The sequence below is a fragment of the Triturus cristatus genome, chromosome 2_2 (assembly GCF_964204655.1).
Source record: "Triturus cristatus chromosome 2_2, aTriCri1.1, whole genome shotgun sequence".
Classification (NCBI taxonomy): domain Eukaryota; kingdom Metazoa; phylum Chordata; class Amphibia; order Caudata; family Salamandridae; genus Triturus; species Triturus cristatus.
The window spans coordinates 859180778-859207378 of record NC_140582.1 but is presented as its reverse complement, the minus strand read 5'-3'; the positions used below and the strand labels follow the sequence as shown (position 1 = coordinate 859207378).

The 26601-nt window shown below is 46.5% G+C and overlaps 1 protein-coding gene across 1 annotated transcript in view; it reads right to left on the bottom strand.

The window, feature by feature from the left end:
- The window catches only part of RFC1 (replication factor C subunit 1), a 765282-nt gene that overhangs the window by 7693 nt on the left and 730988 nt on the right, over window positions 1-26601 (bottom strand). The window contains exon 24 of the mRNA XM_085642249.1: window positions 4301-4489. Coding sequence (XP_085498375.1) covers window positions 4301-4489 — 189 coding nt within the window. The remainder of the gene's footprint in view (window positions 1-4300; window positions 4490-26601) is intronic.

Below are 26601 nucleotides of genomic sequence, written 5' to 3'. Positions count from 1 at the left end.
GATCGGATTCAGCGCAGGCAGTCTGCTAATATCGCTCTACGCAGACGACGTCACACTGTATATTGCGGAACCAGAGCGCAACCTGGATGTGGTACTGAGGGAACTTATCAAATTTGGCGGCCTGTCAGGTCTATCTATCAACTGGAATAAGTCGGTAATCTTCCCCCTTACAGATAATACCAGGGTGGTCACCTCGGAATTTCCGCTGCAGTGGGAGAATGACTCGGTAAAATATCTGGGTATTTGGATTAGCCGTGATGTACAAGAGCTCTGGAATTTTAACTTTGGCAGGGCAGTGAGTTGGCTGGAAGAAAAAGTAGCATTGTGGAAGGGGCTTCCATTGTAGCTGGCAGGCAGAATTGCTCTGACCAAGATGGTCATCCTGCCTAAATTCCTATATCTATTCGTGAACCTGCCACTCATACTCACTCAGTCATTCTTTAACACGTTGCGGTCGTTGCTGCTCTCATTGGTGAGGGCAGGCTAGGGTATCGTGGGACCTTCTGACGCTGCCTACTAGGCAGGGTGGGCTTGGTGCCCCAGAAATGAAGTTATATGCACTATGTGCACAGGCGCAATTCTTACAATATTGGGTCCACCAGACACCCTTTCAGCCGCATGTAGCAGTCGTAGAGGACGCGGTCGCTCCGGTGCCGTTGCGTGTGGCAGTGTATCAAAAACACAAATGCCCCTTAGATGGGTTGAATACTGCCGAAACGCTCAGATGGACATGGGAGGGGCTGCGTAGAAGGGCAAATATACCGATACTATATGCCCCCTCGATCCCAATTGCACAGAACCCACTCCTGCCTAACATCCGAGACAAGATAAATTATAAAATTGCACAGGCGATGAAACTCCATACCTTTGCAGACCTATACCCAGGAGGGGTGTTCAGGGATTACCCGACAGCCGTGGAAGGTGAAAGGGTACCCTTCGGTAAAATATTTCTGCATCACAAACTTCGAGCGGCTTGCCGTGAATTGCACGCTAGCTTCCCATCCCAGCCGCCAATGTTAAATGCCCTTGAAAACCTGCTGACTACGCCGTCACCACGCAAATTGATCACCCGCTTGTACACACGTATGCAAACGGACACCCCCGCGGCGACCTCCGGAGCTCGCCCTAAATGGGACGCCGAATTGCCCACACCTTTGTCTAATATTGAATGGGCCTACTGTTGCGCTCAAATGACTGAGCTCTCACCCAACTACAAACTCAGACTAATTCATTTTAAATTCTTACACCGCTATTATAGGACGCCAATTGGCCTACAGAGGATGGGATTAAGGGACAGCGACTGCTGCTGGTGCTGTAAAGCACCTGCGGCTCGTTCCTCCACATGGCTTGGGCCTGTCCAGACGTTGCTGGGTACTGGACAAAAGTTTTCGAAACCATAAATCAGATCCTCGACGTTCAGGTACCCCCATCTCCGTTACTGGGCCTGTTGGGATTTGTCAAATACACTCACATTAAAAAGCGTAGGTTACACGCACTACTTTTACTATTTGCAAAGAGACAGATTGCTATTGGCTGGGGGAAGCGTAGGAAACCCACTATCAAAGAATGGTTGAGAGAAGTCACATATGGCCAATGCCAATTGACGGTGTTCTGGGAACTTATGCCGCCAACATCTAGACCCAGGGATAATTGGGAGCCATCTCTAGACTGGGTCCGGGCGCAATCTACTGATTCTGCTCTGGCTGTGGGCATCGACGGCGTCAGGATACCCGGGGATCCCCCTGACTGAGGTATGGAACTGTAAGCCCCTACGGTGATTCGAGATAGATGATGAATGCGTGTGGGGAAACGTCCTCCCTGTTGGCTAGCTGGGATCAGCAGCACCGGCATAAAAATTGGAATAAATTGGTTGTGGTCTCCCTGCTAACACCGGGTAGCTCGTACGTCATGTTGAAATTGATTTGTCAAAATGCTTGTGTTGCGCATTCCAGCTATGTATATGGCCGTTTCTCACCACTGTGATATTATGCCACATGCCCCGTTTTGTATATTGTTTGTGAAAATTTAATAAAAATGGCAGTGGCTGCAGAACAACTTCCTTAAACCACTCAACAATGTCAAATGGTAAAAGTAGCGTAGCAGTCAACAGGTTGTGGTCACTGAGTGCTGAGCACAATATCTCACTACTATAGAGATATTGTGAAAGACTATGGGTGATAAAACAGTAGTCAGTTATGGATTTGTAACCCTGTCCATAAGTGTGTACCCTAGGTGTATCATTATAGGCCTCCTCATGCATATTCACCAGGTCACGATACGAGATCTGGTGGCTTAACTCAACACCTCTCGAATCAGAGGCGCCGACTGTTATGCCCCTGGTACAGGGATGCATAATACCATCATCAGAAGATAAGTGACACATTTTGGCATTAAAGTCTCTGCATATCGGAATGTTACAGATCAAATCAGCAGAGTTGGAGCTAAGCACAAGTTTATACACAATGCTAAATAACGACTGAAAATTCTTATGGGTGGTACTGAAAAAGTAATTATTATAAAATTTAAAAGAATGGGAACCAATCATTTGCAGCACCTGGGACTCTGGACAACTTAAATTCATTTGGACTATTTTAACCTTTACTCCAAGCATAGCCCAAATAAACAGACCACCCTTAGGACGTCCTGAATAGGAGGGGCTAGCAGGGGTAAATAAGCCAGAGTAGCAATTAAGGAATACTGGCGTTATGGCCTATGATTCCTGTAAAATAATTAAATCATATTGGTCCACCAAAGAATGCCAATCTTTCCTAACCATTTTGCTGTAATCCCTGCAATATTCCAGAAAAAAAGTAAACTTGTACATATTTCCCCTATATCTACTGCAGGGAACATAATACTGGATGGGTAAGGGCATCATAGCTTTGGCGTGCGATGGCAAATCTACAAACCTAATGCCTACGGAGTTACCCCCTGTTGTTCTTGGAGACGCTTCATTTTTAAAGGCCATTGTCTCATTTGTCTGCAGACCAGTCCTGTAGCTAACAGACTCCGCATCAGAAACACATTCCAGTCAATCACACCTCCACATCCGTCTAGGGGCATTCATTTGTTGCTGAGAGCAACTCCAGAAAAACTGGAAGTACAATACACAGAATTGTGCCCCATAACGGGAATTGAGGCTGGGCCAGAAAGAGGCAAACTATGGTAGTAAGGCTTATAGAAGTACCCCAGTGGTAAGACCCTGAGAAAGAAATCTTAGGTCGGGTTAGGAGACTGCGGACAACATTCGGATCTTTGAAACTAATAATTATGCAATCACCAGGAAATTAATTCGGATATGGCCTGATCCAGTCGACTCTTAGAGCCATGAGGATTTGTGCAGATAGGGAAGGATCAAAACCCATGTACTTAGTTACCCAATGAAGGACCTTAAGGATCAGCTGAACAGTGGACTCAGCCTGAACCAGTTTGAGTCTAGGAACATCACTCAAAATTAAAACATAAGAGCATACAGAAGGAGGCATCACAGCGGGCATGTGTAGGTGGGTCACCCCCCTTACCTCTTCCAGAGACAGTATCCTTAAAGTTAGATCAATTTAGGAACCGTGCAACTCACACCAAAAAAGAACCAAAAGTGGCATTCGTGTCACATGCAGCTCCGAATTTTCAATTAACCCATGTACAAGAAAAAATTAACTTCCAAAGGAAAACGAAACAAAGAGGGGTGGCCCGGCCTGACCTTTTTCGGCTGCAGATGGGCACACTCTTAGCCCTGGCACAAATTAAGCACTGGACAGAACTATGTGGAATTGATCTTAAAGCATGAGGCCTTGCAAAGTTATTAGGTTAAACTATTATTAGTTCGTTGATGGCGGTCGAAGGCATTTTCTATTTAGTAATATCATCCACAAACCATTTCAGTTTATGCTGATCTTGTTGACGCCTGGCTCTAATTACTAGTATATTTTTGCCAGCTAGTGGATCTGTGGTCATAGCAAACAAAACTTGTCCCAGTGGGCATCTCTTGAGTGCTGACTATGAAGGTTAATTTTCTAGGACAATACAATGTTTGGCTAAATCCACAAGTTGTGTTACCTCATCATTTGAGTTTCTCCTTTGAATCTAAATTTCAATAGCATGCTACTTATTCATCATCCTCTCAAAGGAGCCAGAGATATTTCTGGTACCAGGCACTCCAAACATTCAATAATCAACGAAGCTTCATGCAGCCCTGAACCAATAGTTTTTATCCTGGTGAAATCAGGAATACCACCAACGCTGTAAAGTGAAGGTAAAATGCGAAAGCTACTATCAGACAGAATACCTTGATAAAAAGTACCTTAATCATTGCATCGGTCTCAATATCGTCATCCTTTTCTTCTGCCAGAGAGTCATCTAAAGCTGGTTCTTCATTCATCTCAGAATCTGGCAGAGATGCTGTACCCCGTTTCGATGCTTTCACCACCTGGAGTGAATAAGGAGTCATATGGGATTCTTTGTTGTAGCCCCGGGTGAATGCTGCTTTGACCTAAGAGGAGATGAGAAAGCACGTTAGCCTCATGCAACAAAAACAATGTATCCAAACAAGGCAGTTGTTTGACTTATGAAACTGGAAATCACTTTTTTTTCAATATATGGTATCATTCACTTACAAACTTCACAATTCAAGTGTATGTAAAGTGTTTCCTAAAATCTTGTGTTACTACTAGGTCTGGATCAAACTAAATCTAATTGCATTCTAGCAGAGAAATCAGGTTGCTAAGAAAGGCATCCAATTCATAATTCCACTACTGTAGTTTGATGCAGTACACAAATTAAAACGTAAGTGCATCAGGAAAATATGGACTGAGATAAGAGGGGTTTTTGAACAGTTCATCATAGAGAAAAGGTGCATGGCTCATACCAACAAAAAGCTACACATCATAAACGGCACACAAAAGGTTTACATGAAAAGAACAGGGACAGGGTAAATGAACAAGTTACTTACCTTTGGTAACGCTCTTTCTGGTTGATTCGCTATCGAACCGCAGATTACTTACCTTGCTAATCTCCTCAGGATCTATAAACTCAAAGGCTGTATTCTCGCATGCCGGGGAGTGGCACCATGTGATCCATGTCGAATTGAAGGCCGAGGGGCAGTTCAGAGATGAGGTCTCAGGGCTCTATTAGAGAACACCTGCACTTGGCAGCTACAGTTGGGTTACTGTGTCTGTGCTGGCAAGAGCAGCGGTCCAGGAATTTCTCATTGGAGGACTGGGCTATGGTGTTGAATGGCAATGGAGAGGGAATGAGGGAGATATGCTTAAACTGTTTTGTTTATTCAAACTAATTAATGACTTGAATTGATTGGTGCAGAGCTTGCACTACTTCTGCTGTGTCCTAGTTCCCATTGCTGGAGATGCGCGCAAGATGAAGGCAACATTCTGCACATTTGGTAGCGCAGCCGATTATCTCCTGTTATTAGGCCAGAGTTCATGAAGCTATGAAATTCTCTTGTGGGTAACAGCGTTTGTGTTTTTGCAGCATGACACACTTCAGGGTGGAAGGACATGGACCTGAACCAAACTTGTCTCAGTATGGCCGCTTTTGCAAGCTGACCAAAAGCAGTATTTGAGACATCCGATGCTGCATCTATGTTGAAGCGGATATGTTAACCTCTTCGATCACAATGGTGTTAGCCTTCTTTCCAGTCTTCATGGGTTAGGGGCAAAACGCTCTTCCACATTTGGAAGTAGTAGCGACCTAGGATGGTTTAGGCATTTGCTGCTTTGGTACAGGTCACAGCCATGGACCTGAGTTTGCAGCCTAAATTATCAACAGGCCTCCCATGTCTATCCGAAGGACAGAGTTACATGATTTTGGACTGCCCCTGAGCCACAATAATGGAATCCAGCCTAAGATGTCCAGTTATACACACCGGTACAGACTAGGATGCTCCGTATTTCTTTTCAAGGTGCGGTATCACTGACCCATGGCTGGTGTCTGCATGGGTCAGAGTCCTTGTTTCCAGATATAATCTAGGATAGGGATGGACTTAGTTGTCTTTCTGGGCTGTTCCTTAAAACCATACAAGAAGCACTGCTGCTCCTCTGAACATCAGATCATGGATGCTCATTATAACTGCCTTTGACCACGGAGCCCAGCAGAACGAAGACTCTCAAACGCTAAGCTTGGTGATTCCGCACAAAGGAGTCTTGGAGTGTAAATAGAGGTGAACTTTCTAAGTAGTTTTAGCACTGCACGCCATAGGTGAAAAGTGAAGAGTGAAGGAGGATTTTATGCTCCCTCCAGTGTGCTCGGAGTCACCAACAGGATACTTGGACCATGTCGAACAAACAGAAATTGTTTTTTAATCCTCATGCAGGCAGGAGGGGCACCATCTGTATTAAAAAAAATCCAAATGCAGAAATCTGTATAGTATGTAATAGCAGCACACATACGATTGAAGCCCACCCCCCTGGGCACAGGGTACAGTTCTGAAATCTTGAACTTCGGCCTAAACGCAGTCCAGATAAAACCTTTTATCATTAAGACTATTTCCCGCACCAGTGGCCTAGTGATAGTCATTGCCAAAATCCCAAAGAAATAATTAAATTTGGGAGTAACGTTCCTTTTAATCCCCTGCGTCCTCCCCTAGAGAGATAGACGCCAGTAGTCATCGTTGGAAATCTTTCAATAATGTTCTGTGCAACAACGGTTTGATGTTCTTAAGCCACATTCCTCAAACCCTGATTAACTATCACATCCAATAAGTTCAAGACATACAGTTACCTAGAGTAAGAGGCAAACTCCTCAGTATTATCAGAAGGGCATGTTAGTAATGGACCATCCTCATTTCTAATCGTTGATACAGCAGAACAAGGGCCTGGATGTATTCGTTGGTTTAGCAGTTTGAAAACCTGTGAAATCTCTAAATTATAACATGATTCTAATGCATTTTCACATCCCTGATTGAATGTGCCTTGGTGTGGATTAATCTGAGGCACTATGAGCATATTGCGAAGTCTCGCCATCTCCTGGCACTGCATTAGCAGAGATAATGTAGGGTCAGATGTACTAATATACCAGTCATAAATTGTACACTAATATTTTTATGAGCAGTATTTTATTTTGCGAACCAAACTATGTACTAATATGTCAGTTCTTAAAACAAGGAATAGCGGTAGGTCACAGAATGACATGTCTATATAATATTCATTAGACAGGTTGCAATTCACAAACCCCTGCAATTGGCTGCAATGAGGACATTGGAAGGTCTAATTCCTTTGCTGACAGTTCTTGTAGGGCAAGAAAATGGCCAATATTTCGTGGCGAGCTCGGTTGCACAGTGCTTTTCCTGCCTTCTTTAAGTAGAATTATGTTCCTCCGTTCTTCCTCTTCTTGGTAATCCCCTTCCTCCTCCTGCCCTCTATAGGGGAAGAGGAGAATCTGCTTACCCATATCCCTATGCTTTGGGCTACAGATCATGGTGATTGGGGATAGCGTTGGTAAACATGGCAAAGATGGTGAAGAAAAAACTTGTCATTGAGGTTGTGGCGTAGGTGGCGAGACAGTGTCAGTAGATGTGACAGAGAAAGGGTGAATCTAGTGGAGGGTAGAAATATTGCAAATGATGAGTCAGTCTTTGGAAACTGCATAATCTGTTGCACCATAGATATAAAGACAACTGGCACCTGAATTAAAGTAGTGCATGGTTTTGTGTAGAGATCCATAGCTTCTCGGATGAACTTCAGATGGAAAACAGTTGGGTTCATAGACATCACAGCCGTGCTGAATCCGAATCTGCTTCCTCTTCTTCATAAGGGGCCTCTCCTTGTACCCTGGAACTTAGCGTGCTTCTTTTTCTATAAGCCATATCAGAAGCTTGTTTTTGATCATTGACGACGGCCACCAGTTTAGAATCCAAGTTATGTACTCACAAATGAGCAGAGGCCTTCAAAGGTGAATGCAAATGGATGCTGCTATATTCAACAGAGGAATAAATCAACAGGACTGTGGACAATACAATTGTTGCAGTAGTCGGTGTGGTTGCTGTCAAATTCCTCATCAATGAGGGTGCTGTTGTAATTGTTGCCGTTGATGTATTCCTTGATGGGAATTTGCCTGGCAATGGCAGGGCACTGCCTAAAGACTTTGATGGCAAGTAAATTCCGAAGACTATTGCTTTTTCAAGGTCAATGGAGGGATCTTTTTCAACAATGATTTAGGTGGGCTAATGGCAGGGTTTCAAAGGGCCTGGATGTTTATGCCATTTTCACCAAACGTTGTCCCACACCGTCGCACCTTTTATTTTTTTCTTAAAGACAATTTATGGATTTAAAGCCATCCACAAGGCAACAGTACAGCAACAAATAAAACATATCCACCGTCTTCATGGCAATCTTTTAGCGCCCTATTATTTTTTAATCAATATTTTTTATTGATTTGGTTTCCATAACATTATGGTAAAATTTAACATTGCACCCCTCCATAGCACCGATCTCTCACCTCGTAACATCTCACGTCTATGAATCTTCCCACCTCCCCTCAAGCAGCCACTTAGTGGAGTTCTGCCTCTCCATTCCCCAGGCATTTCACCTCGCCCTCTTGCTCAGCAGATTCTGACGATGAATCGTCTTCTTTTGCCTTGACATTCGTGTCCTCCAGAAATCCACGGTATGATCTCAACCCACCCTAGATATTTTTATACTTCCAGGGACACACGTGGCTTACGTACACTATTCTCTCTGCCTCTATGCATCTATTCATTCCAGCCCTCCACTCACCTTTAGTAGGGGTCTGGTCCCTTCCCCAGAATTTGGCCACGTCTCTCTTCCGCACAACTAACCTCAGCGTACAAAACATCTACATCATTGGGCATGCCTAGGGAGGTTTACTTCCAGAGCTGCCTCTAGCTCAGTGGCAACCTCCTCCCAGTAAGGGGGTGTGCCTGAGCAGTCTTATACTATACGCAACAAAATACCATTTGTAGCCTGCACCAAAGGTATACTGGGCTATGAGCCCTCTCCATTTTATATAAGCAGGATCTGCTATAATAGACCCTGTGTAGGATGTTGAATTGAATCAGTCTGGCCTGAATGGTCATCTCAATGGGGTGCATCAACGCCACCTCCCAATCAATATTCTCTAGGGCTCCTACATCTGACTCCCATCTTTCCCGGAGTATTACTGAAAATCACACAGCCCTGTGGGTAATCTTGCTACCCAGGACCCAGCTCTCCAGTTGACTGAAGTCCGGAAGCTCTTCGCCTAGTATCCCCTCCGGCCTCAGGATATGAAAGAGTTGCATATATCAGAACCTCTGATTAGGGGCTAATGTGTATTCTTGTTGGAGTGCCTCGAACGTCGAGATCTCCCCATTCAACAGGTCCCCCCCTGTCTCTATACCAATTTGATCCCGGCCGCAAAAGCCAGTGAGTTTTCCCACGTCGGCCAAAGGGATGTCTTTCCACAGGGCGGTGGCTAGAGTAAGTCTGCCCCTCCACCCCAGGTCCCTGGTAGTCTCATCCCAGGCCCTCTAAATCATCCATATTGGTTCTGGTAGGACGAGCTTGTCTTGTTTTCCGTATTTGTAGATGTGGGTCTTCACTCCCTTTACTGCCCTCGCTACCCGGTATTTTGGCTTGTCTTGTGAACTATGTCCCCATTCATGTGTAACTGGGTAGTCCATTGATATGCTCGCACATCTGGCAGTGCACTAGGCCTCATTATAAACTGATCTGTACAGCATTCGGAGAGCCCCTCTAGGAGAGCAATGTGCGGAGCTCTGTATCTGACCTAGCAAAGTAGTGTTTTGGGATGGGATATCGGCAGTTGTGCAGTACATAAAGCAGTTTGAGCTGGGTGATAATTTTGTACAGGCCCATTAACGTTCGAGGAAGCTTTCGCCACCTTTCCACACCAGCTTGGAAGTCTCCTATTAGCCTACCCAAGTTGAAGTCAAGGAAGTGCTCCGCATTAATTGTGAGCTTTATGCCCAGGTATCTAAAGCCAGTCTTGTTCAGCCAGAGGTCGTACACCAGAGTCCTGAGGCCACCACAGTCTCCAGCTGGTAAAGAACAGACTTATCCCAGTTTATATGACACCTGGAGTATGACTCAAATACACAAAATACCGATAGTACTGCCGGGATTGTCTGCTCTGGGTCCGATACGTACACCAATGCATCATTTGCATATAGGGGCAGTTTTTCCGGGTCATCCGTCATCTGGGGAAAGCCCACTAAGTCTTCTCTGCAGCAGGCCAGCGGTTCCAAGCATAATGCGAACAGCAGAGGCGTCAGCAGGCACCCATGCCTAGTACCTCTCCCTAGTGCAAAGGTCTCCGAAGCCACCCATCTACTCTCACCGTGGCAGCAGGTGCTCTATACAGAAGGGCACCCCACTGACAGAATCTCAGCTCAAATCTGAACCACCTCAGAGTTCCGATCAAGTACAGTCAATTTATGGAGTTGAATGCTTTTTCCAAGTTGAGGGACAGTATCTCTCTGGGCTCACTCTCAGTCTTGATCTTGTCCAGCCACAATTGCAGCTGTCAGGTTTAAGCGTGTCGCCCTTCTAGGCAGAAAGCAGTCTGATCAGGGTATATCAAAGCAGATATTACTCCAACCCAGCGTGTCCACAGGATCTTGGCTAGAATCCTGATTCTGGTATTCAACATGGAGATCGGCATGTATGAAGAACACAAGTTCACCGGTTACCCTTCTTTGGGATGACAACTAAAAGTGCTTTACTGAGGTCCAGCGGCAAGTCCCCCACTTCATGAGCCACATCTAATAACTTGAGTAGGTGAGGTTTACAGGGAGTACGGGGGTGAGCGGGGCGTTTATAATGCTCTACAAGGAGACCATTAGCCCCAGACGTTTTCCCAGTTGACAGCGCCCGTACTGCCTCTCATCTCCGCTACTGTGAGGTTTGTTTCCAATTTTCCCCTAGTATCCGCTTCAAGGATGGGGATCAGCACCTCCTCTAGGAAGGCCTCAATGTCTTTATCCATGCGATTCCTGTGTGGGCTATATCAGGAGAGGTGTGGCGCAACAACCGACTCCGGAGTGCAGGGCTCACGTTCAATCCCCGGCGGCAGCTCAACTCACCACCATGGGACTCTGGGCAATAGCTCACTTGTTCTCCCCGACGGGTCCCAGTGCCTTAAAACCTTAAGGGGTGATAGGTTTAAGCTTTACAAATAGGAATTTACATCACTGTCAGTGCGAAGAGTTACCCCAGGGGCAGTCTGCACCTCAGCCACCCACCGCACCTGCTCTTCCCTTTTCTCTACCCATGTGAGGAGACGTCCCGCCTTGTCCCCAGTATCATACAGTCTCCGTTGAACTCCCAGGGAGTGTTGACATGCCACCTGGGTCACGTGATTATGCTACTGCTGCCTCGTCGTCCCCAGGAACAGGTATGTCACCTGGCTACCATTCTCTGTCCAGGCTTTTTCCAGTTGAAGGTGCCCGGAGCGCAAAGTGGAGTGTCTGCTCCTCCCTTTGTTTCTTTTTCAGGGCAAAGCTTGCCTTGGCTCTATTCTGTAATACCGTTACACAGAGGGTGATGGGTGAGGCCACCGAGCCTTCGCATTCATCGAAGTATATTTGGGTGTCTACCTTTAGGGTTTCACCTCTCTGCTTGTCGCAGAGCCCAGGCGTCAAGACGCCAGGTCCGAGTCCGGTCACATGGGCGGGCACCCAGGTGAACCAGCAGTGGCGATTGGTCGAAGATACCTCGAGCTAAATAGTGCGCATGTCTCACCCAGTCCCTTTCTGTTATGGGAAGGAATATGTAATCCAGTAACGTCAGGGTCCGATGGCCCTCGGAGAGGAATGAGTATTGACTATTGTCAGGGTGAAGATGTCTCCAAAGGTCTCCTATGCCCATTGCACAGGCAAATCGCACTAGTGCTGTAGTGGCCCTTAATTGTATTGGCCGAGGTGGGTACTTATCCATGACCTCTATAAAGTTTCCTCCCATTATGGATACATGTCTAGGTGCATCTAGCAGGATGGGGCCCAGGGCCTCCAGGACACAGCTCTGAAGCCTGGTAGGGGTATACACATTGACTATGAGAATTTTCCTTCTGCCTCACGCTCCTCCCACTGCCACATAGCATCCCCATGAGTCTACCCATTGACGTCCAATGAGGAAAGGAGGGGACTTCCTTGCGGAGACCACTACACCACATGAATCCCTCACGAACCCTGTGTGGACCAGCACTGTGTATTTACCCCCTTGGATGCACCGGCATAAACTGCCCACAAAGTGTGTTCCCTGGAGGAGTGCTAGGTCGGAAGACTGTCTATGGATATATTGCATGACCACCATGGTTTAATTTTGCACACCAGTGCACTGACGTTACACAAGAGGGCCGTCCGTGCATCACTTCGTTGTGTGGCCATCTTAAGTGCTTTTGGCACTTTTGGGCTCTATCTGTGATGAATGTCGAAGTCAAGGTCTCCCTCCCTGGCCCTGTCGAGGTAATCAATAGTGATCATTTGCCATGCTGTGCCAAACTCTCACTACATATACAAACATTCCCAAATGAACTCCCCCCTATCCCCACATTTCCAGTGCATAGGTTTTTAACTACCCATTTCCCCAACTTGAGAAAGGTCTGTCTCCCACAACCCTAATTTATTCAGCTAGGATCACCATAAAACACCAAAGAAAAGAAAGATACAATTGCTTAATTTAAGAAACCTCCTCCTGTACAGGATAACAGGTCCGCCAGTTTCCCCACTGGGACAGTCCACTGCCTACTTGAAACAACAGCAGGTGGGTACATCATCATGGCGGAGCAGTGTTATTGTCATCTGGTGGGTGTAGCAGAGTCTACATTTTCTGCTCTCAGTTCAGCCAGGTATTCCCCTCCAGCAGCCCCCGCCCAGTTTCCAACCCTGAGGATTCTCTATGGCCACAGGTATAGGCATGGTTCCGCCTAGATCTTGAGCGCTTTCTCTTCAGTGGCTTTAGAGAAAAGCCCCCGCCCCCTGGATTTTCTGGTCTCATTGTCCTCAAATTCCCTCTGCCGATGGAGTTCCCTCTTCTCCATTGCCCACTTCCATGCTTGCTCGGGGTCTTGAAAAAGTGGGTTGTGGATTTAAAAATCACTTTCAGTTTAGAAGGAAAGAGTAATTGATATGAAAGATTGAGGGATTGGAGCTTTTGCTTAACTTCGTCAAAGGACCACCTCAGCTGTTGAATCGCCCTGATAGTCTGGAAAAATTTTAATCGGGAGTTATTAAAGCAGAGATCAGAATTATTCCTGGCTTCTCAAAGTATACCATCCCTATTCCGAATGGTTAAACTGTCTGGTGATCAGAGTACTGGCCGGAGCCCCGAATTGAGGCTTCCTGGCCTGCTCTACCGCGAACCACTGTGACAGTGCATCTCAGGATCTCAGCCACTGCTGCAGCAATTTCTCAGTATCTGAGGCCTCTACTCCCTCAGGGAACGCAACAAATTGTGGGTTGCCCCCGTCCGATCCCTTTTCTCCATCTTCAGCCTGGTCCTCAAGCTGCGCTGTGGCAGTAAGTAGCTTGTAGACCTGCTTCCTTGGTGTAGCCACCTCGTCCTCCAACGTTGAAACCCGGCCCTCAGTTTCAGTGACCCGATGGGCTAATTTCCTGAGAACCTGGCGCAGCAGGGACATAGCACCCCATTGTTGGACCCAATAGCCCCCCGCCCCAGAATCCAAGGATCCAGATCACCAAGTGACCCCTGGATTTTGGCGAGTTTAGATCCTTGACATGGACTCCTTTCCAAGAGGAAAGACAACTGCAAGTGACTGCATTTACCTGTTTGGGATATCTCACTTAAGATTACTGCAAATGCGCGGTGAATCGAACGGATCATAGAATTTTGGGACAACTATATTCAAACCCTTTGTCAGTTAAATAGTCTTCCAGAGGTTGTCACTGGCTCTCATAAATGTGGTCCATACTGTTGACTGCCCAGGTGAGTTTCTCAATTACCAGTAGCGTCCACAATTTAGTCCACCATTCCTGCATCATGGGAATCATTGGTGATTTCCATTTCGTGGCCAATAAGTTTTGCCGCCAGTAGCATATGGGGGATCAGTCTCCAATCAAACGTGGTGAGACCCTTGTATGTATCGCATTTAAGGCCCAGGATGATAGTTACCGGGTCCATTGGAAGAGGATAGCCCACCACACGTTTAAGGTGAATGAGGATTTTCTTACCAAAACATCTGTAACTTAGGACATATATACTACATCTCCCTCCGGCCCACAAACCCCCTACACAGGCCACTGGCTGACCCGTAAATCTGTTTCAGCTATGTGCTGGTGGAATGCCACATCATCATTATTTTATACATTCTCTATTATGCACCTATGTCTGACTACCACCTCTGTCCTTGGGCTAAAAAATATTGTTTCACCAGCTCACTGTGCCATTTTCTCATATATTTACACTCTAGGGGTTGGGGCGCCTCCATTAATATTGAGTATATATTAGAGATGATGCCTTTGGGAGTAGACTATGTGGTAAATAACTTCTCCCATTTCGTAAGAGGTCTGGTCGTTAATTCCTTAATTCTTTCATTCATACGCACATTTATGGTTATTTTTGGTAGCGGTTTAGTAGTTGCTACTTCCCCATTTTTTGAGTGTTTTAATTACACTCGTATACGCGATGTTTTCTATGTCTATGGGGAGACACGCAATTCCACGTATTAGTCCGTCCTCCCTGTCAAATACTGCACACTTTCTACTTACGCCCCCCTCGAGTACGGGATTTTGCGTTTGGAACCAGCGGAAGACTAAGTCCAGTCTACGATAGACCTTGGAACATTCTAGGTATGTTTGGTTGGTAGAGAGCCTTTCCGCTTCAGTATGACGGGGTTTTAGCCTCACTCAATCGCAGATTGATGGCGCATTACTTTCTCGTTCCCTCTCTGCTAGAATCCAGATGCCATTGCGGGTTCAGTGTGGGTGACGATATTTACAGTCCCGGTACCCCTCGTAGACGGTCATTTTTTGACTTGAGAGGTAAGCACACACCCCTCTCCACATTTATGGAGTTTGTTGTGCATATTTTATACGGTTCTTAGTTCACTCCTTTTACTTAGTTTTACAGCTTCGTGATTGAGACATCCCTTCAAGTGAATTCGATGGATTTTCTGAGATTTTGGTAACTTTTTCAGTACCCTTAAGTTTTTGGAACTTCCTCCTCTTTTTCATCTTCCATTCTCAATTCCAAGGTCTTTTAATGGTATCGCACCACTCGGGTGTTCTAAGCCTTTTTGGTTATTGAGCTATGCTATTCCATTCACTTAGGGGTCTTTTCGCGCCATTTCACTATTCCTCTCTCCCTACTGCCACCCCTAGAGAGGCCTTATATCTTCACTTAAGTTGGTAGATTTGTATATAGTTCGATTCATAGAGGGTGTGTGTATATATATATATATATATATATGGATCATTATACATATTGTACATGTTTTTTTCTTTATAGATGTGGTTCCAGTAATTATTTTCCTTATACACCCTAGTCCTGAGGAGGCCCACAAGCTAGTTGGGCTGAAACGCGTCGACTTTTTGACTATAAAGAGCCCCGGAGGATTCTGAATTTTTGTCTAAATAGAACATATGTAGCACGAAGAAATTTGTTTTAGAGGTTTAAGTTGGAATACCTCTGAGTACTACATAATGGGGCTACTTTGATGTATGGAATGTCCGTGAAAGAAGTGTTTACATCCATATTTCCATTAGGGCATTAAGGATTAGAGACAACTGTTTCTAAAAAGTGCTTTGTTTACCTGATGCTTTGAAAAATGAATTCATGTTCATGCATTTGTATATGTAAATATATATTTTTTTCTAAACATGGATAAAGATGATTTACCGAACGACATTGGGTTCAGACAATGGTATGAATAGCAGATGTTTTTTGAATGTACTAATTAATTTACCGTGAAGGATAATTTATGGTTTCCTTCACCTTCTGAAAGAGATATTCTTGATCTGTTCCTTCGCATCACTTTGCTTTATGATAATATTTTCCTTACCCAGATGCGTTTGGAATATTGGGTTCCCCCCTGGTATACCTGTTGTCCCTATTCTCCAGGTGCAGGACCCAATGTCAAAGTTGAAAGTAGTGCAAGCGGTCAGTCTTGCCTACTCCATACTCCGGTTTGCACTGCAGGAAGGATTTAATGTGCCACCCCTGGAATAGGTCGCGTATCATCCTACACCTTCCCTCTATCAGTTTTCTACATTCATTAGTTATTAGGCCTGGGGTGAAGTCTGCATTGCCCAGTAGTGGTGTGTAGGGGGAGGGGAAGGTGGTTAGTGGGCCACCCCTCAGAGCAAAGTCCCACAGCTCAAAAGCAGGTTTCAGGATCTGTGAGTACTAACACTGCCAGTCTGGCATGTTTAGGGAACCAAGGCATGGCCCACGGTGCTCGTCCCATCACATCCGTCTACTTGTAAACCCACTGTTTATCCGTCTCATAGAGAGACCACTCCAAGAAGATCCTGAGCTGTGCCGCCAGGAAATACTTTTGGATTTCTGGAAGGCCCAGCCCTCTGGCGCAACTATGTGTTCTTACATGTGTCCCTGATATGTGGGGTCTTCTGCCTGCCCCTAGTTATGGGATTTTGGTAATCAGCTGAGATCCATTTCACCATGTTCGGCCCTAAACCTATTTCCTCCAGAACCAGGATCATAAAGGCCCAGTTGACTCTGTCAAATGCCTTTTCGGCATCTTAGGAGAGGCTGGCCACAGGAATCTTCAAGTTAGTTTTCTCTTTGCTGTGTAAAATGTGTCTAACATTGTCCGTCACCTGTCTGTGAGGTATACACCCTGATTGATCTGGATCGATTAGGAAGGGCATGTTTAGCTTAATCCTATTAGCCAATATTTTTGTATCGATCGTAGCGTCAGTATTCAGCAATGCTATGGGGAGTTAAGAACCACATTAGTTAGCCGATTTATCCGGTTTGTGTATAAGCGTTATAGTGGCGGTCACCATCGCTGGGGATACTGTTGAGGATGCAGTGAAGGAATTTAAGAAGTGATTTACAAAAAAAATGGGGTTGAGATACAGTAAACCGCACCTATCACTTCTAGTGACTTCTTAAAGGTCCAAATATAGGCAGTGCAAAGATCAAGAAGATCAAACCCCTAACCTTCCACCACGTAGTCAAACTCCACACTATATATATATATATAAAAAAAAAAAAAGATCAGCACGCCCATCTCATATGTCCAAATATCCTGAGCTGTGTTGCCGGGTTTCACATTAAATCTTCATTCAAACTTAATGCACAGACTTCATTTCATTTATCTTTAAATTGTTCTTTTTTTCCACACCTTCTCTTTCTTCTTGTAATAAAGACGTTTCTTCAGAAGTAGCCAAAAATAGCCAAAGCATTTCGTATCCTACATGAGACTTCTTCAGGGCTTATCGTTTAGACTTCCTGGTATTGAAAGACACACCCAATGACCGGTCAGGTCTATGAGTATGTCCTAAGTCCACTCTACATTCATCAAATTGGAAGTCTTTGTGTAGACCAATCATTACCCCACCCTTCTTTTGGGATATCACTGCTAAGTATTGTGTAGGGTATAATTTATGTGTCATGAGGTGAGTATTGGAGCATTTGATATGTGTCTCTTGTAAACAAACAACATCTGGAAGTACTTTTCTGATTTCCTTGAATATTTGGTGTCGTTTAATGAGGAAGTGTGGCTCCTAATGTTCCAAGATATTAGCTTAACAATTGTCACTGACCATGGAATATGTGCGGTTACCCAATAAAGGATCGGTGGCTGTCATTTCCCCCTGTTTTAAAATCCCCTGAGGCCTTCTGGTCTGCCCCATGTGTAAGGAAAAGAGTACTTACCAGTATGCATCTGTTCTTGGCATGTAGAGCTTCAGACTCACATACTTGTGCATAGATCGCCATCTGGTGTTGGGCTCGGATGTTTGCACTTTGTTGTCTTGGAAGAAGTCTTTGTAGTCACGAGATAGGTGACTTCTCCTTTGTGCGATAGTGCGCATGGGCATCGACTCCATCCTTAGATTGTTTTTGCCATGAAGGGAAATGATGGAGTTTGTAAGAAACAGAAAAGATGTCCATGTGTAATGTATCTAAGTAAGATAACCCTGGAACAGATAGAGGTACCGCGGAGGCGGGTGAGCGTATGTGATTCTGCAGCTCTACAGGCAAAGAACAGATGCATACTGGTAAGTAACAATTTCCGTTTGAGGCATATGAGCTGCAGAATACATACTTGTGCATAGACTGTATAGCAGTACTCTCCCTTAGCGGTGGCTACCTGTATCTGTTGCAGTGGCCTGAAAAAGTGTTTTAAGAACAGCCGGGCCAACAGAAGCTTGTTGTTTTGCCTGCACATCTACACAATAGTGTTTGGTGAAGGTGTGTGGCGTAGACCATGTTGCTGCTTTACAAATGTCATGTAAGGGAATGTTTTCTAAGAATGCCATGGAAGCCCCTAGTTTGCGTGTTGAGTGCGCTCTAGGAGGAATTGTTAATGTGCGTTTTGCTTTTTGGTAGCATATTAGAATACATTTGACTATCCACCTGGCAATTTCAGATTTGGAGATGGAGTTTCCTTTATGAGGCGGAGAGAAAGCTACAAACAGTTGGTGTGTGTTTCTAAAAGGTTTAGTTCTGTCAATGTAATAAAGTATAGCTATTTAGGACATCAAGTGTGTGAAGGGCTCTCTCTGCTACAGAATCTGGTTTGGGGAAAAAAATGGGTAATTTTACAGATTGATTAGGATGGAAAGCAGAGATTACTTTGGGAAGGAATTTCGGATTTGTTCTAAGAACCACTTTGTTATGATGTATTTGTAATAATGGTTCTTGTATGCTTAAAGCCTGGATCTCACTTACTCTTCTGGGAGAGGTGATTGCAACAAGGAAAGCTTATTTTCATGTAAGGAACTGCAGTTCGCATTTGTGTAGAGGTTCAAACGGAGGACCCATGAGCCTAGTAAGGACAATGTTTAAATTCCACACTGGAGAGGGTGGGATTGTGGGAGGAATTATCCTTTTAAGGCCTTCCATAAACACTTTGATGGCAGGTACTCTAAACAATGACAAATGTTTTCTGTTTTGTAGGTAAGCGGCAAGGGCAGCAAGATGTAGTCTTATGGCTGTGTATGCCAGATTACATCTTTGTAGATGCAGTAAATAGCAAATAATGTTTTGAATTGAAGCATCTAGAGCGTCAATTTTGTTGTTATTGCAGTAAATGATTAATCTTTTCCATTTGGCTGCATAGCAAGCTCTAGTAGTAGGGCGTCTAGCTCCTTTAATAATGTTCATACAGTCTGGTGGGAGGTTGAGGTAACCGAACTCTAGGACTTCAGGAGCCAGATTGCTAGGTTTAGTTGAGCTGGATCTGGATGCCTTATCTCTCCATGGTTCTGTGTAAGAAGCTTCGGGGAGAGTTGTAGTTTTTGGTGTGGAACTACTGAGAGTTCCAGGAGTGTTGTGAATCATGGTTGCCGGGCCCATGTTGGAGCAACCAGGATCATCTTGAGAGACTGTTGTTTGAGCTTGCGCACTACTAATGGAATGAGTGGGAGTGGAGGAAAAGCGTACGCAAATCTGCCTGACCAGTTCATCCATATCGCATTACCCTTGGACAATGGGTGTGGATACCTGGCGGCGAAGGTTGGGCATTTTGTGTTTGCATGTGTGGTGAACAGATCTATGTCTGGGTGGCCCCACATCTGAAAACACGGATGAAGAACTTGTGGGCGAAGTTCCCATTCGTGGATGTGCTGTGTCTGACGACTAAGCAGATCCGCAATCCGATTGTGTATCCCTGGAATATGTTCTGCTAGAAGGTATATCTTTTGTGGGATGGCCCATTACCATATGCTTTGCGCTAGTTGAGAAAGCTGCAAAGAATGTGTTCTTCCTTGTTTTTGGACATAATACATTGCTGTCATATTGTCTGTGCGGACAAGGACAGTTTTGTTGATGAGATGTATTTGGAATGATTTTAATGCTAGAAAGATTGCCAGTAACTCCAGGTGATTGATGTGGAACACTTTTTGTTGAGGGGTCCACCTGCCCTGAATTGTGTGGTTTAAGAGATGGGCTCCCCAGCTGGTGAGCGATGCGTCCGATGTTAGCACTATCTGTGGAACTGGGTCTAGGAACAGCCGCCTTTTGGAAAGGTTTTGTGTGTTCCACCACTGCAGAGAGCGATGTGTGCGGCTGTCCACTAACACCAGATCTGAAAATTTACCTAGAGTCTGGTTCCACTGACGTGCTAAACATTCTTGTAAAGGGTGCATCTGGAGTCTTGCGTGGGGTACTATGAGAATGCAAGAGGCCATCATTCCTATTAGCTGCATAAACACTCGAGCTGGTAGTGAGTGTTGGAGCTGAAATTGTGTTATGAGGGTTTGCATACTGGCTATTCTGACTGGATTGGGGAATGCAAGGGTTTTGGAAGTGTCTTTTGTGGCCCCTAGATACTGATGTATGTGGGACGGTTGAAGATGTGACTTGGTGAGGTTTATTGTGAACCCCAAGTTGTGGAGCAGCTGAATTGTTTGGTGAGTTTGGTGAACACACTGGCTGTATGACTTGGCTTTTATGAGCTAGTCGTCCAGGTATGGAAACAGGAATTTGTTGTCTTCGCAAGTGGGAGGCTACTACTGCTAGGCACTTTATGAAGACTCTGGGTGCTGTGGTCACTCTGAATGGGAGGACCTTGAATTGATAGTGCTGACCATCCACTACAAACCTTCGATATTTCCTGTGAGCAGGGTGTATAGGAATATGGAAGTAGGCGTCCTTGAGATCTAGAGTGGCGAGGAAATCGCCTTGTTGGGAGTAGTGGGAGGACCTGTTGAAGGGAGACCATGTGAAAATGGTCTGATTGTATGTAGATATTCAAATGTCTGAGGTCCAGCATTGGTCTGAGAGTACCGTCTTTTTTTGGGGATGAGAAAATAGAGGGAGTAAACCCCTGTGCATTGATGCTGAAGGGGAATTGGTTCTATTGCAGGCTTTTGAAGAAGTGAGAGAACTTCCTGTTTCAGGAGCTTCAGATGTTCTGTGGACATTGGGCGTTGTTAGGGAGGTATGGTTGGGGGAGTTGCGGTAAGTTCCAGGTAGTAACCATACTGGATCATTTGTTTTACCCACCTGTCTGTAGTGATGGATTTCCAGACAGGTAGGAAATGTGAGAGTCTTCCTTCGACCGGGGTGGAAGGGTCTGGAGGGAGAGGAGGGAAGTCATTGTTTGGTAGTAGGGGAAGTTCGGTTGTTGTTACCTCGGCCTCTACCCTTGTTATTATTTCCTCTGTACCCGCCTCTAAAATATGCCTTATTGGGGGATGTTTGAGTGGGACCCTTGTAGGAGGAGGAAGTTTCTGTGCTAATGTTTTTGGATGCGCCTCTATAAAAGGAGCGACAAAAGGAACCTCGTGGTGTTTGAGATTGTAATGCTCCCATGTACTTTGCAGTGTCTGTTTCTTATTTCATTTTCTCCAAAGCTGTATCCACAGCTGGGCCAAAGAGGTGTTCTTGATCAAACGGCTGATATAAGATAGTTGTGTGCACTTCCTGTTTAAAACCAGAAATGCGCAACCATGCATGTCTGTGAAGTAAGACACTGGTGTTGGTAGATCTAGATGCAGTGTCTGCTGCATCAAGAGCACATTTGATGGATGCATTTGTAATTAACTTGCCCTCTTGGACCAGATCGTTGGCCATGGCTTTGGATTAGTCAGGTAAATGTTGAAGATGATCTTCAAGCTCATCGTAGTGAGCCCTATCATATATGGAGAGCACTGCTTGTGCATTAGCTATTCTCCAGTGGTTGGCTGCTTGGGAGGCAACTCGTTTGTCTGATGCATCTAGCAGTTTATACTCTTTGTCTGGAGGTGGAGGATCACCAGAGGTTTGGAAATTAGCACGTCTTCTTGCATTTGAGACTACCAAAGAATCTAAAGGGAGTTGTCCTTTAATGTAAATTGGATCATTAGGGGCAGGTTTATATTTTTTTATCAATCTGAGGATTGAGAATCCTGGTCCTGACAGGGTCTTTAAATATGTCTGGTACATGATTAATGACACCTTTAAGCATTGGTAATGTATGTATTGATTGTTGTGACTGAGCAAATGTATCTAGTAGGAAATCTTCGTCCCTGGGTTCTGAATGTAGCTCAACCCCATGATATTGCGCCGCCCTAATAATGAGCTGACTAAAACCTATATTGTCGTCTGGAGGGGGATGGCCTAGATAGGTATACATCCGGATCAGGAAGGTCTGGAGAATCTGTGGGATTGTTGTAATCATCCCATGTATCTTGTGGTGGAGTAGTGTCGTCATCTTAAGTATCCTTATTGTGTCCACCCCCGTCCCCTAGATCATCCTCATCCTGTGGTGGTTAGGGCGAGTATGGACGTATTGGAGAGAGTCTAGGAGAGATTGTAGGAGACAAAGGTTTGGTAGGAAGAATAGGAGAAGAGGGTCTTAAGGGTGAAGTTGCAAAGTCTCTTTTCTTCACAGGTATCGCAGGAGAGTGTGAGGTATCCGATTTCCTCTTCTTTACTGTGATATTGACAATATGGCCTGTTTTAGGATCAACATGTAATGTCTTTTGTTTTGGATCGATAGGATCTGGCCGAAACAGTTCTTCCTGCTTGTTGTCTACTTTCGGTGCCGATTTGATCGGTTCCGAGCGTGCTCCTTTGGCTTCGATGTTGGTGCCGAGTCCGAAATCTTCTTCGGATCCGAAGGTTTTTGGTGTTTGTTCGGTTCCGAGGCCTTATGGTCTTTCGGTGCCAAAGGTTACGATACCAAGGCCTTTTTGGATGTAACAGGAATAGGGGTGTGTCCCTGATTTCGGTACCGTAGGTGTTTTATGGGCAAAAACATGCGGCTTGATTGGTCCTGAGCTGCCGGAAGGCTTATCTTTTGTATTCGGAGCCAGCCCTGGAGACGGGGCTTGTGAAATTTTCCCTTGGTCTCGACCTAGGCCTTTAGGCGGAGTTTTGACCGGAGCCTTCTGTTTATCGGATGGGGCAGGGGCATGGATGTTTGTACTCACTCGCTGACCTGGAGTAATGTGGTCATCGGAGTTGGTGTCATCAGCTTCAGAGACGAGGTCGAGCTCCTCCGAATTCTTTGCCTCTGGAACATTGGGGCCTTCGTCGTAAATGTTGTGTGGCACCGGTGTAGCCTGTTGAGCCATAACGTGTCGTCGAGCCCGGCGATCACGGGTAGTCTTTTTGGATCGAATAGAGGCACAGGCCTGGCAATCCCTTTCCTTGTGTTCAGGTGAGAGGCAAAGGTTGCAGACCTTGTGGTGGTCACTGTGTGGAAATTTAGCTCCACACTGGGGGCATTTCTTGAATGGAGTCCTTTCCATTAGCCGTAGGGTCGAATGGCACAGATAGGCCCAGCGGCCCGCGTCGACAACCGGAATCGAGGATTTTTTTTTTTTTTACAACAAACTTTATTGGCATTTATAAGGACACCGGGGAGCTCGTCCCCATACACGGTACCAATATGGATAGAAGAACAGTGAGAATTGGCATCCTTGTTCAACCCCCCCCCCTGGTCTGCAAAACATCAGACCCCCAAACCCTCCCCCCCGCCCGCACATTACACCAGTCCAGAGTCCAACACAAATATGCAACATTTCCTAACAGCATGTGCTCCATATTCTGATTACTCTCCCTCAATTCCTAGGGCCTGGGGCCCCGGAGGGGAAGCCACCGGGGCTCTGATTAGCCTCTCTATTGGGTCCAATGGCACTGCACCCTCCCGCACAGACAATACGATGCCCCGATATCGCGCCCATCTCTTCCAGACTTTACCATGCTTGGCCGGACAACCCCTTGCCAGGAATACCGCCTCTTCCGCGGACATGCAGCGATCCAATGCCCTCTTCCAGGCCTGAACCGGGGGCGGGGCAGAGGACTTCCAATGCTGGGCAATATCTCGCTTGGCCAGCGTCAAACCCAGAAACAGGAGGTGTCGCTTATAGATATTGCCCCCTATCTCCTCGGTACAGTGCAACAGTGTTAAGCGGGGATCAGGGGGAAGCTCCCAACCCAGCACCCCCCCCAAGCAGGACAGAACCGCCTCCCAGAACGGGCGTAGCCGACCACAATCCCACACCGTGTGGAGAAATGTACCATCACCGTCGCCACAGCGAAGACACGTGGGGGACTCAATTAAGTGCATGCGCCAAAGGCGGTGCCGAGTGTAATACGCCCTATGCAAGTATTTGAATTGTATGAATCGGTATTTGGTGGCTACCGCCGCATCTCGCGGACCCGCGATAGCTTCCGCCCAATCATCCTCCGTGAGTGTGGGGATATCTCGCTGCCACGCCTCCTTGGTGTTATCTAGGGTGGTGTTCATGAAGGTCGTCAGTGTCTGATAAATCTGTCGGATTTTGTGATCCCCGAGGTCCCCCATCAACAGTCTACCCTCTAGTGGGTGGAACTCTGGCAGAGTGTCTAGGTGTTGGATGCTAGGCGTGAGGGCATGCCTCAATTGGAGATATTTATGAAACTGGGATTTATGCAGCTCAAAGTCAGCCTGCAACATCTGGAATGATTTAAGCGACACCCCCTTCATTACATCCCCCAACGTGGAGATCCCTATTACGTCCCAATAACGAAAGCCCTCCAAATTCGCTGTTTCCTTGAGCAGGGTACCCTGCCACAAAGGGGTGGCCCGCGTAAGCCTACCGCGCCATCCGATAGAGTTGACCGATTGCCGCCAGATCTGGACCACCGTGGCACACGCAGGGGGCAACCGTCCCAGCGAGGAACGGCTATAGAGAAAATGCAGCAGAGGCCTCTCCGCCAATGCAGCCCGGTCCAGTGCGTAGGCTGGATCCACGGGGGAGGCGTACCACCAGTCATTTATCACTAGGAGATGCGCGGCCCTGTAATATGCCTGAACGTCCGCCACCGCTATGCCCCCGCAGTAGGTAGACTGCACACACGTCGCCAAGGCGACCCTCACCGGCCCGCCATGCCATAAGAATCCATTCAAAAGTGCATTCAGCTGACGGAACCACGCCTGGGGCACCTGGAAGGGGTATGCTGGAGATGGTACAAGAGACGCGGTAAGGTCACCATCTTGAAGATGGCCAATCGGCCATAGAGGGAGAGTGGAAGGTGTGACCACACCCTGGTTTCATTGCGGACTTGGGTCAGCAGGGGCGCGATATTCAAAGTCCAAGCAAGATCCGGCGTGCGAGTGACCCTCACTCCTAGGTATTTGATATGGTCCGGGGCCAGCACTAACTGGGAGGCCCAAGCCTGACCTCTCTGGTCTCCATGCAGGGGAAATAAAGTGGACTTAGCCGGGTTAGCCACGAGGCCCGAAGTTTCGCCGAACACCCGCAGAATCTGAAGCACCTGGGGCCCGGAGGCCCACGGGTCCGCCATGAAGAAGATGACATCATTGGCATATAACGCGATACGATCAGAGTGGCCTGAGGGCCAGTCCATACCCCGAATAACCGGATCGGAGCGGGACCACGCCGCCAATGGCTCGATTGCCAGCGCGAACAGCAGAGGGGACAGCAGGCATCCCTGCCGCGTCCCCCGTTTGATCGGAAAAGAGGGGGAACAAGCGCCGGAATCGAGGATTTTAAGGTTAGCGCATCTAAGGGCACACAAACGAAACAATACCGTCGAGTGGTGATGGGTTGCGTGTCGAAAAGGGTTGGAAACATGGTACAGCGTAGCAAGTTACATCCAAACTATGATGGTAGGAAAAAACGATCTAAGGATGGAGTTGATGCCCATGCCCACTATCGTCCAAAGGAGGAGTCACCTATCTTGTGACTGCAAAGACTTCTTCCAAGACAACAACAAAGTGCAAACATCCGAGACCAACACCAGATGGCGATCTATGCACAAGTATGTATTCTGCAGCTCATATGCCTCGAACTGGGCCTTTTGCATCTTATTACTCGTCTCCGCCTGGATACCCCTCTACCCCACACTCAACCTACCCAGTGGAAAATGCGCCTCAGGGGAGTCAGCGAGGTGTAGCGAGCTACTTTTTCTCCATCCCCCGTTCTGGTGTCTGGCCTAGGAGGACAGCTGGTTAATGTGTCGGTGAGCACTTTCCTGGTGAGAACCGGGAGGGTTTACCAAAGTGTTGCTGAAGTTCGGGTGGGCCACCTCTAGGAAGACCCTCCGGCAGAAGTTCATGATTGCGCTCTCAGTGCCACTTGTGTCTGTGGCACTGCCTCCCATGCCCCTTCCAATACTGGTCACCTTGACTGGGTGCGCGCAGTACTGTGGGTACGCCTTGTTATCATCATGAGAGTGTAGGCCCAAGATGGCAGCTACGCTCAGCACATTCGAGAGAGCCTGCTGGTTGGCTTTCCTGGGTAGATGCGAAACTGTTGCCCCTCTTTGTAGTGGATCTTTCTGCCCAACTGGTCCAGTGTGCGGTCTCCGGAGCCTTGGTAGGTGACTGGGCATTCAAAGGACATTACTGGGAGCCCATGTGCAGAACTCATCAGTCGGACATCCTTCTTATCTGGCTGCAGACCACGCCCGGCACATCTGTTTCAGTCTTCGCTTACTAATTGATCATGCCCTTGGAAGGAGTAGGTGCAGGCACTTCTGAGGTAAATTC